Below are 12,756 nucleotides of genomic sequence, written 5' to 3' on the forward strand. Positions count from 1 at the left end.
TTTTCCTAAATAGCAGTAAACACATTTAATGTACACTTTATGGTGGTCTTAAAATGCTGCTTTTAGTTTTAGTTTGCAATTGTCTAAATTTGTTTCTGAATCCAGTATTGGTGTCTTTTAAATGAATTCTGCATTTGCTCACAATAATATCAGTATAAGAAAAGTTATTCTAGAACCTTGATCATAACTATAAGTGGATTGAACAAGAAAGGTCTGGTGTAATGTATCACTATAATCCAGTTATAGCACATCCAGGTAGAGCTGATGAATTATCTATGGAAGATCATACACACCAGTATGGCTGTATACTAATGTGTTCTTTTTTTCTTTTTATTTTATTGTGGTAATAATACATGCATATATAGAGGGTGCCAAAACAATGTATATACATTTTAAGAAAGGAAAACTATTAAAATTGTAATATTCAATATATACCAATAACAAAAGATGAATACAAGTCACATTTGACTTCTGCAATTACAAGAGATGCTCAAAGTGGTCACCATCAGTGAGCGTCCAGACACTTCTGATTACGGCAAACCACTGCTTGAGCAACGTTGACCAAAGTATCCACTCGTATACACCTTTTGGCACCCCCGGGGTATGTATATCACAAAAAAGGGCCAAAGTTCTACAGGGTTTTTTGATGATGGCATTTGTTATGGAGGTACTGATTATACCATAGCTGCTATCATTGTTTGTCCCTCCCCACCACACACACACACACACACACACACACACACACACACACACACAAATGACACCAGTCAAAAGAGATAGTAAGGAAGTCCTAAGTGGAACTTGAGAACCCCAAGTTCACCCCTTGATTTCCACATTCTTACAGTTTTATATCTCTAGTTTGATGGTTGATGGTACAAAAGGCAGCGTAGTCTTTGTTTAATATAAATACACTAAATAGGAATTCCGGAAAAGCCTGAATTCAATAAAATATGGAATTGTCCTTACTTTTTAAAGAGTATTATGAATAAGCTAGCACCATAAAGTTGCTGTGAATTAATTTACAAGTAGGAAACAAATTTATTAATATAATTGGATTTTTTTGTTTTGTTCACTATTAGGAAGTTAGCAATTCATTGCTATATTTGAATACAAATTAAGTTTACCATATGGAAAAACTTCTGACATTTCTGCATTTTGCAAAAGGAACTTTCACCCTAATGAAGTTCCTGTATGTTTCTAGTTTTCTGTAATTACACTGGTGAGTGTGAAATTCAACATGTGATGCTAAATGTAAACAGAGGTATAGCTAGAAAACTTTTACAGTAGCTCTGAAGTCATTTGTATTTTTCCATAAGAGTATTGAGAGTCAGCATATCTCTCTTTAGTAAAAGTTTCTTCAAAAGGACAGTACTCTACAATTTTGTCAGGAGGGGAAAAAATGAAACATACATAATAGACCATTTTTTAAAAATGTATTCTTTATATGTTCTTAGATTCCATAGATTTTCATCCCAAATGCAAGATGAGTTTGCTGATCCAAAATGCAATAACCAGTAATTTCAAGACAACTAATGAATATTCATTATTCTAACTTCTGAGTTTTTGCTAAGATGGATGTTCTAATTTGTTTACACCCATGATATATTTTTAACAAACATTATTTTATAGTGATTTTTACCAAAATAAATTTGTTGTCTTGTCATATACATAATATATATATATATATATTTTTTTTTTTTTAGCTGAGCCATCCTGCCACCTGTTGGCAGCTCAGCTCGGGCCAGGAATCGAACCGCTGTTGCTCAGAGCTCAAACTCTTGAGCAAGCTCTTAACCAACTGAGCCACTCGGCCAGCCCTCATAATATATTTTAAATACCTAAAAATATAATAATTTGAGTATCTTAATATGCAGATGACTTTAACCTTGGGGATTTATAAGAATAGTCTATGATATAATTATAGATTGAAAAATAAGAGAGAATATGATAATGTTATTAAGGTGATAGATTAGATTTATAAAAGATTTGAGGTAAAGAAAACTATTAATTCTGTTAAGTAACTGTTAAGATACAATTTTAGGTTCTTACAAACGTCTTTTGAATTTTCTTTTTACCTTTCTTGGCACTTGTTTTGCTAAGAAAGTTGTTTTTGGTTGTCCTTATTGCTAAGTTCAGTTGGCAGTGGCCCCAAATCAGTTCCTCCTTGCCAGAGTTGTTAATGAGCAAATGATCCCAAATCTCAGGCTGGTATGCTAAGGAGGTTAGTAATAAGGCATTAACATTTAGAAGTTACTGAAGTGGGGAATCAACATTGTAAGCTCAACCAGAAAAAGTAAGCAGAAGTCCATTTCAAGCTTCTACAATCATGAACAATGTTACAGCATGGGAGGAAATAATGTCTTTAAATTTTTAGCACGAGAAGCATTCCTTTTCTTATTCTACTGTCAACTCACACACACTCACACACACACCAATTGTACTCTCTTTGAAAAGAATTTTGTATTTCACTCACTTTTGCAGATCAATACCTCTGTCTTCCCTTTGTTTCATCTGGAGGGATATCACAGTACTGGATCTGATACTGAATAATATTTTTTTTAAAGTAACCCCACCAAACTCAGGATGGCAGTACTTTGAGGATAGTATATGAATTTAGAATAAGAAGAGGGTTAACTCTATAGGGCAAAAGTTCACAAACATCTATGTTATTGTTAATTTGAAATAAATATGTATATACATATATATATATATATATCTTTACTTTAGATATTTTCAAGAAGTAAGTTGTGCCATTGAGTGTCTACTGAGTAAAGAAGCCCAGTAATAAAAAGCATAATTTGCATAGCGTCAAAATTTAACCAATCACAGATCATGTTTGCTGATTCAATCAGCAACTTGACAGAGGGTGAAGTCCTTTGTTTACTTTGAGTAGGTTCTGATGGAGTGAATATACTAAATGTATCTTTATAACCCCAACTCCTCAGGTACAGACACCCTTACCTGTTATTCCACCAGAATGTCCAGTTTGGAGACTTCAAGTCAAGTGTGATGAGCAAGTTAAATAACTTGGGACATTGAAGTAAAATCAGTGTTCTGAAAACATTTTTATCATGCGATCACATTAGTGGTTCTAGGTTCAGATAAGACTGGAACTGCTTTTTAGAGTGCTTATCAGGTAGGAAAGAGAATGTCCTAGTAGGGTTGGAAGGATCAAAGAACCCACTGAAAGAAATAGGCAAGAAAACAATTAAGATGTAATTGGTCCCAATTTGCCTTTTCATTTTGGCAGACCAGACATAGTTACAGATGAAGTGTTGTGTCAGGTTCTCATCACTGAGTTACTTCACACTGATATCATCCAGACTGAATATGATCTGTTTAATTAATCCTTTTAATATAACCATATAAGGTGGTGGTAGAGATTAAAAACTCTCATAAATTAAAAATATGCAATGTTCATCTGTAAAATATTGGGGGGTAGAAAAATTTGTTTTCCTGTAGTGTGTTCATGTCTCAGACTTCAGCCATGTTACCTCTTTAGCTATTTCATCTGGAAATGAGAATTTTAAAGAGATTATTTTAAAATAAGTAGTTATTAATCATAAAATAGGTTGCAACAGCAACCTGTTCTGCCAATAAATTGCTATTCACCCACATTGCTGAAAGAAAAATTTACCAGGGATGGTTATATTTTTACTAAGTTTATCTCATTGGAATTTAATATAATTTTTTATTAAACTCAAAATAACTATGAAACATTTAAAAATACAGATGAATTAGGATGGAATGGTTTAAGAGTTGATTTAAATGTTTTATAGGAGAGGAAAAAACTTTTCCTCTACCCAATTAGGTTCTTTGTCTGGGGCGTGCAAATTAAATAGACAAAAAATTTACAGGGAAAAAAAGGCATATAAATTTTATTCTATGTTAATATTTTAATTTTTAAGCACAGAGGCTTTCATTGAAAAGACGTGAAGACCCAAAGAAGTGGTTAGAAATGGAGGCTTAAATACCATTTTCACAAAGGGTATTAAATTGTGGAGAAGTGACAAGATATAAAGAAAAAGGGTTTGGGCTTCTAGGGTGTTAACTTGTGGAAAATAAATATATGGGGGAAGCTACCATAAGATAGGGGTTATTTTAGTAAGGTTTGTTTATGCAGACCCATCTCAATGCCAGCTTTCTGTCTCCAGCGATTAGGGTTGTTCTGGTGTGGAAGAGAAGAGGGACACCTTCACAAAGGGAAATTTATGTCCTGCTCTTAGGCAGATAGGGGGACAGCCAAAGATCTCTCTCTCTGTTTGCTGCATCTTAATTACCTTCAGCTCAAAATAATCCTCATACCAAAGTGTCATATTTCGGAGTGGCATATTATGATTCCCTTCACATTTAAAGTCTGTTGTAAGCATCAGAACTCAGCTGTTTTATATTTTATATATACATACATATATACATTCATTTTTTAATTGTCTTCTTTAAATGTAATTACATATAATATACATTAGGGTAATTGTATATGACATTATAGTCATATAGTCTATATGTGTGTGTGTGTGTGTGTGTGTGTGTATTAGTAAAGTACAGCTTTATTTTTATGGATAATTCTTAACTATAAAATTTTAAGACAGAAATGGGGAAGGGGCTGTACAACTATCCCATGAACACTTTGAGGTAAGACTATCATCTTTGTATATTGGTCCCTAACATTTGGTATAGTATGTATACCCATAGGTGCCCGTTAAATCCTTATTGAACAATACATGTCTATAAAAATGAATTCCTCCCCTTTTCTATTTTAAATTCTGAATGGTGACATTTGAGATGACAATATAACGTGGCAAAATTCCATAGTATATTTTTCTGAAATATCTATAGACATTTCATTGAAAATAAATTGGTGGTAAATTGGATTAACCTATCAAGTACTTCTGTGACTATTAAATATAAAAGACCTTTTCAATTGTTGCTAATATATAAGCTTCATTTAAGGTGTATTTTAGGTGTGCCTTTATTTCAGATAGTGCTTTTTAATGCAGATAGAAAATGCCAAAGTGTGTGATGTACTCTTAATAACTAATTAAGACCTAAAGGCACTCTGAGGTCAAAGCATAGCAGTAGGTATATTAAGATGAAATACTAGTTTCATAAGGAAATACTCTCTCCCGTGAATTATACACAGAGGACGGAATTGTGATTTGGCAATTTAGAGCAGCATACTAATTTTGGAAACATTATTTCCTTATCTGTTTTGCCTGTGGCTAGGTTCATCAAATATTTTATCTTACGTGGAATTGCTAATTAAAGATCTCCATAAGTGCTATAAGTATAGATACAAACTATATTACTTTTTACTATTTATAACTTTATTTTGAAAAAGAATACTTTATCATGAAAATGTTACTCCTTATTCAAAAAATAAAAATACTTTTCAGTTCCTTCCCCCTATGGTATTAAATTTTAAAATAAGCAAACAAACTTTTTTTAAATCTGATATCCTGTTTATTTGAACTCAACCTTTACCAGAAAATAGGCCCTCAAAATTCGGACAGATACACTCAAGCCACAATTAACAAGTCTCTCTCTTGGTCCTAACATTCTGAACCAATCAATACTTACACTGACAAAAGTAATTATCACTGATGATCATGCATGGTGTTAGATATTTATGTTTTTGAAAAAAAAATTAAATCTAAACACATACACTTAGAAGTAGGGTTCAGATAATGATGTTAAACAAATACCTTTTTTAAAAAGCACTCAAAAACAGTTCTACTCTCCCAGGAGCTCCGCAAGTGTTACTTTTGATAGGCTTGGATGTCTGGTGTTACTGACCTTTGTTATCTGCAAACAGCTTAATACCAGTAGTCAGTGGTTTTGCCCTTAAATTTGCCCCCAAGCTCACTGATAATGGAAGTGAATAAACGGAATCCAATTTCCTCTTAAAACTCAGACAGAAGTAGGAACCCTTCAAAGTGCTATTCTGGCTTAAGCATTTATTTCCATTGTCACATGTTTTCTTCTCTTTCATTCATTAAGGAAAAGGTTTTTTTCACCTATTTTGTATTCAAATTTATTTCTTCTCTTGCAAATGTTTGTGCCTCCATCCTTACTCTTTAATCCTCAGGCATTTCATTTAGGATCATCAGCTGTCCTAACATGTACATTATTAGAAGCCTGATTACATTTCTAAAGCTTGTTTCTAGAATTTCTATTTCTGCTTATTATTTGAGTGGTCCTTAGTAGGAGATTTTTAAATTCATAAAATGAAAAGGGAAAGAAACATCCTCCACAACATATCCTACATAGATTCAGTCTGTGAAGAGCTTCCATGGGAAGCGGACCCACACTGAAATAAGTCATCCTTGTGTCAACATGGCATTACATCTGGGATCACCCTTCAGATCTCGAGGGGTTTAGTAACAGGGAAACAGGATCTGTTTCTTTCTATCCAGCTGGGCTGCTGGCCTCACAATTGGAGGTTTTAGTGATGAGCGAAAGCTCAGCAAATATTTGTTAAGTAACATGCCAAACAGAAACACTACTGGTTTTCTTGGGGTAGCATAGATATGTTGCTGTTGTTTCAAACTATAATTGGTTAAAAGCTTGGTAAATAGTGAAGTTTATTTTAATAGCAGGAAGTAGAGAATATTTTTATAGTTAGGATATTGGCCAAAAGTAAACAAACTAGAGCCATATAATTTGGTTTGTTGTTTTGTTGTTATTTTTTTTAAGGAACATGCAATTCCCACTTGTCCTTTTAAAAACAGGAATTAAATTAGTCACTATAATAACCCATTTTAACTGGTTTGAATATTTTGACTATTTGAGTGGGGATAAATGAAGTTGTCAGAGTAAGAGAGAGCCCAAGAAAAACACAAAGGTAAAGAAAAGGAGACAGTGTTGAGAACCAGAAAAGGACTTGCAAAAAGTTAAAGACACATAAATATGAGATCCACGGAAGACAAAGAAAGATAGGCTTTCACAGAGCAGTGTCATTCTGAAGGGGGTTTGTTATTGTGTCGTAGAGTACAGTAGATTAGCCATATACTATTCCATCATATCAGACCTTCCGGGCCTGCCCATGCTGCTCATACTTGACATTCAGAAAGCGCACACCATGGCGTGCAGCTGACTCAATGGGCTTGAGTCTGGAAGTATCTTTATAGTTGTTCTGCTTGCCTCACAAATAAAGAGGAACTATTTAACACTACATAAAAGTGTAGCTTTAAAGAATTTATTCAAGCAGTTTCCCAAGGCCTCTTTCATTTTGCTGTGTTCTCAGGAGACCAAGATATTTCCATCAGACTCCTTGGCAAAAACCTTGAAATTATTTGAGCTATGTAATAGAATGGTAAACTGATATTAAAAAGAAAATTCTGTGATGTGCTCAACTACAAGACTTCTTTCTGACTTACAAACTACTTGTACATGTAGTACACAAGTTGGCATCCCTCCAACCAGCCTTACCCACAGTGTGGCCCATCCCAATGTGACTGGCCTGAAGCAAGAGATCTCACACTGCAGTGGCCACTAGAGCCACACAGGTTGCTTGCTTAAAATGCAGGTTCGTGAGTTCCGTACCCAGAAATTCTGATTCATTAGGTTAGGGGTAGGGCCCAGAAATCTGTGTTTAACAAGCAGAGCTCCACCCCGCTGAGATTTGGTTGCCAGTAGTCCTGACCACTGCAAATTGAAAAGACACACTGTGCCCTGGGTAGGTATCGTCTCTTAGGTTAATATATACAGTTTGGTCTGTATATATCAAAATGATCATTTTGAAATAGAGACCCACTCCTACCATCCTGTACTCTGGCAAGGCGCTCAACTGAGGAGGTGTTTCTAGCCTCTTGGAGTAGAATTCAGCAATCCTATAGAAACAACACCCTAAATGTAAATTGACTTGATTCCCAGGGCTCTAATTCAGATTTAGTATGGGTTATGTGCACTAGAAATTAAACTATTTATGTAACATTTTTTTTCTGAGGGGAGGAAGTTTGTGTTCAAAACAACAGTTTACAAAATGTTTGACTTGCATAGATAAATTAGGAGCAGTTTACACTTGGAACTGACCTTGTGCCCAAGGTTAGATTGCCTCTGATTTTGCCGTTTGAAATTCCCTGACTTTACGAAACACAGTGACAGAAGCCAGAGCTAGCATTCCAGTATTATAATTTTCTTAAAAAATGACTTATTGCCTTTTGTTTCATTTGACTTACATATGACAATTACTTAGTTCCCAGCTCCTTTTCTACAGAAGAACAGTATGATATAACAGACAAAAATTAGTTCTGCTGATTTCTGAGCGTCATTGCATCCTGTTTTCTAAATACAGTGCTATGGGCTACTCACGCCCTTCCCATTTTCTAAGGGAGGTAGTAATGAGCAACGTGCTTTCTCTGTTTCCTTTCCAGCTTTGTTCCGTCTTGATATAACTCAAAAGCTACTACGGGATGTTGTAGATTAAAATCTGCCCTAGGCTAGAAAGAAAAAATATTGCTGGTTTGTGCCTGGTGACAACATTTGGATTCCTCAAAATCCAAACTAAAATGAACTGAGAGAGACTACAGTTTATTTTATCTTAATTGTTCTTAGTTTCTCAGGTTATTCAGAAACTTGAGCCTCTTCTAGTTTCTTAATTCCTTAGCATGTGGCTTGTGCTCAGGTGTAAAGTCACCCTTTCATCACATTTCCCCTGTTAGAGCTTTTCATTTCTCTTCACTTGGTATCGGTCAGCCTCCTCATCGGAGCCACACTAGCTGGGCTCTTCTAGCTCACCAATTAGCACATGGTGGCATATATATCAGGGTAGTTAGATAGAAGATAGACCAGAAAACTTTTCCTCATACTTCTTCATTGAATGTATTTGAGGAAAGATCTTGTATAGAAATACAATTTAATTTTTCTCAAAAGACTGATCATTTTACATGTGTATGGAGAATACTTTTAAAAACTTTCCTGATTAAAATTATAGATGTGTATATACAAGTCTAGAGGTGGGAAAAGGTGTATCTGCGCTGTGTATTATTTTGTATACATAAGATTGGCGTCTCCAGATAACCAAGCTTAAAACAAAAAGTATGCCATTTATGGCCAAATAGACTTGCATGCCAACAGAAAGACATTATGGTATTGAAACCATATGCAATTCTAGCCATATTTTTCTCTTTTCTCTTCATGGGTATTGCATGATGGTATTTCTAATACAAATACTAATTTGCTTTGGAAATAATGGCACTCGCAGGTCTTTCATCATATGTATCACTGCTTTATCATATTAGGCTAATACACTGCGAGAGTTGGTAGAACCTCTCCATGCCAAATCGGATCCACTTCTGTTGGCACTCAACCCATTGGACTCACAGATTGATAAGCTAATGTTTAGAGAATTTAGATCGGAGCGAGTCGGCACGGCGCAGACTCAACATCATCCTCTTGCAAGCAACTAAAATGGCCTCGTCCTTGCTGTTTATAACAGAAAACAGACTTTTTAAAAAGCTTAGATCATCAAGTGTTTTGGATTGGGGGCCTCCCTAAAGGGATATTAAGAGGGGCAGGCCACTTTTAAGAAGAATGCGAGCTTTCTACACTGGGACTAGCATAAGATCAAAGCCAATCAAGATGGAACACAGTGACAGAACACTGCCATTTCTGTGGGAGAACGGAAGGGGAAGGGTATTGATTGGGGAAGGGCCCTGTGTGGTGACATCTCAGTTGTGTTCTCCTGACACCAGGAAAGGAGAGGGATCAGCTCCTATACGTAGAAAACCCTGGCTGTGTAATGGACTTTTTGGGGCCTCTTTAAGGCAAAGCAGAGGGAGCAAATTCTGTGTATTAAGTGTATTTTGCATTTTTAAAACTTGACGTGCTGTATTGTACTAAATTAAGTGTAATCTATTAAGGCAAGGTATACACGACCTGCTCTGAAACTTACTATGTTTATACTATTACAAAGTGTATTCAGGTGCAACACAGAGACTGATTTCGGTGACACTAATGAAGAAAATTCTTCATGTCAGGCTTTATTAGATTCCTCAGCTAAAATCCTAACTTTCTCCTTATTTCTTGGCACTTGTATACAAATGGTGTTGCCTCGTAGGACAGGCATGAGCTATTATTTTCTGTAAAATTTTCCTAATCTATAGGCTGTGGTTTTCACTTTTGAAAAAGTATTTTGTCTGGATGTCTTTCAAACTAGCTTCAGATATGATTTAATACTATGTAACTGAGTCCCTTATGGCTCACTATTGCTTATTTTTCTTCTGTAGTGGATGTGAAATTTCCTTTATTTAGTTGGATAAGATACTCTGTAATAATTTCAATGCTAATTAATGAATATTTCATATTGTGCAATGAACAGATGATTTAACATTGTATTTGAAATGTTTTTTTCTTCCTGTCGCCGCAGTGTGTGGTATTGCATAATGTGAATACCTGTAAAAATATAAATTACTTAAAAATAAAAATATGACCCATTGGTATCAGATCTTTTTAGATAGCTAAATAATTTGCTAAGTATGCTTGATAGTAAATATCTTTCTAAAGAGAAGTAATCTATGCTTCTTTCTCACAAATGGAATTTGTGTTGTGAATAAAATCACATTGATCTGCCTTACAATTGCCTCTGTGCTCTAACCATTTTAATGTGTTTTTTAAAGAATATATAAAGATGATGGTTCTGGTATGTAGAAACCCATCCAGAAAGCATTTTGTTGGTATTTAATATTAGGGGGATTGTCTTGGGTCATTCTCTCTGTTTAAGTTTTAGTAAAATTTTATGATATGAAGAATTTTAGTTTATTCTCATTAAGGAATATGGTGACTCAACATCAACTTTTAAACATAATTGTCTCTTAGCTTTGATTTTAAACTGTCCCCTTTATGAATTCTTGCTTAAGAGCCATGTACCTTGACCTCCATGTCTCTATTAGTTAAATTTCCTGAATTCTGTGGGTAAATCTAGAATCTGTCATTTATATTCGTAGTTGTCCTTCAAAGAACCTTCCCTTTGGGTCAATAAATCAATGCCAAGGATGCCATGATTTTACCATCTGAACTATTCATCATAAAAACTACTGTAATACCTTGGAAATTCACCCACTGTCATATATTTGTGGCATTAAACCACATAATTTGGCAGAAATGACATGCTTAGAGAATGAAGTATAGAATAAACTTCAGCTGTATCTCTTTGGGCACATCTTTATGGAAATAAGCTTTACGGTTGTGCAGAAGGGATTGACTCACAGACACTAATATGGGCTGTACTTAATTTTGGTGAAGTACAGGGTCATTCTTACAGGGATGGGCTTCCCATGTTCTTTAAGAATATACTCAGCAATACTGGTGGATTCATTCAAGCTGTCCTTTAAAAAGAAGGGTTTTTTCCTAACTAAAATCATTGTGTTTCATAAGAGAAATTATTGTTATTTTGCCTAAGAGAAAATAAATTAGTTTTACGTATGAAAAGGGTAGTAGTTGATTACAGGGCAACTAGTAAAAGCCAGCTTTTAAAATCATATGCTTTTTTTCTGATATAACAAAATGCCCTCCCCCTAGTTTTATGCTAGGCATAGCTAGTTGACTTACGTCAAAGCATGAATTTAGAGAGCTAATATTTATTTATAAAACAATTCAAATTACAGTGTAAACTCCTGAATACATAATCATCTTTAGCATAAAACCTCCAAACATTAAACCTATCTACATTAAACCCATTAAACTTTTAATTGTCACCTTACATATAAAGAAGCTGTTTGTGGGTGCACTAGTAAATTAGTAGTCACAGAAAATATACCCATTGTCTCAATGCAAATGTTTAATTGCCCTTCATGACAAGAATAGTGCTCCTACATGACATACGTGACACCATTCGCCTGGAAGCTTTAGGGCACTCTGTGGCTGTACAAGAACGAATGCCTCTCACATTTAACTGGTGACTAATGCTACTATGTCCAGCCTCCTCTCCCACTTGTGACTTAGCCTTTACCAGCTCTCTGTGCTCATTACCCAGCTGTGTTGTGGAAGGAACAACTGTTTCCAGGAAGACATCATTGTCCAATTTTAAAAGAGCACAGTTCCCTTCCAAAACATGTACCAGAACTGGTTATCCATTGTTGGCTTGGTTCTTCCAGAGCCCAGTTGGTATACTCATTTTGTTTTCTTTTCAAAAATTGTTTACTCTCCTTCAACATGTCATCGTAGTCGTGGGGAAATGGGGGGGGGGGAACACACCAGAACGAAATTTTAAGTCGCCAAGTTCGTGTTCTGCTTGCCTTGATTTTCACCAAAGGAACATGAATGAAATTGCACAGTCACCTGATAGGGAGCCCTCATTGGAGTACTGTGTGTATAAACTAGAGAAAAGCATCACTCAGTTTAAATGGTGAGTGCATGGGGCACCACGCCAGGCAGAAGAAAGGGGAATGCAAAGGAGAGTGAGGGTTTTCTGCTCAGGGCAAGTCACAATCTAGGTATCTGAAGGAGGGTTCACACAGGGCCACTGAGGCACAGGAAGAAAAAACATTGGAATTTCTCCTCAGGCTTTATAGCTTATCCTTTCAAATTTCTTTTCTGTGTCTGTTTTATAAACATGTATATCTATTCATAGAGAGTAATACATGTATATAAGCTATTGACAACAGAAGTGTTTTTACCTGATAAGGATGCACAATCAAAAGGTTTGGAAACCACTGAGCATGAATGTAAGGAAATACGTCCACCAAAGAACTTTTAGTATTTGAGAAATGAATTATTATCTGCTAATAATCCATTTGCCAAAAAGTTCCAACAAACTAT

The 12,756-nt window shown here is 35.2% G+C and overlaps 1 protein-coding gene across 10 annotated transcripts in view; it reads left to right on the top strand.

The window, feature by feature from the left end:
• The window catches only part of CNKSR2 (connector enhancer of kinase suppressor of Ras 2), a 265,333-nt gene that overhangs the window by 244,150 nt on the left and 8,427 nt on the right, over positions 1-12,756 (top strand). For 3 of the 10 annotated variants that reach the window (XM_019667049.1, XM_019667058.1, XM_019667066.1), the window contains one exon: positions 9,240-10,569. The exons of the other annotated variants lie outside the window; for them this stretch is intronic. In XM_019667049.1, coding sequence (XP_019522594.1) covers positions 9,240-9,244 — 5 coding nt within the window. In that variant the 3' untranslated portion in view covers positions 9,245-10,569. Of the gene's footprint in view, positions 1-9,239; positions 10,570-12,756 lie in introns of those variants that run through there. 10 annotated transcript variants of the gene reach the window in all.

The sequence above is a fragment of the Hipposideros armiger genome, unplaced genomic scaffold, assembly GCF_001890085.2.
Source record: "Hipposideros armiger isolate ML-2016 unplaced genomic scaffold, ASM189008v1 scaffold_13, whole genome shotgun sequence".
Classification (NCBI taxonomy): domain Eukaryota; kingdom Metazoa; phylum Chordata; class Mammalia; order Chiroptera; family Hipposideridae; genus Hipposideros; species Hipposideros armiger.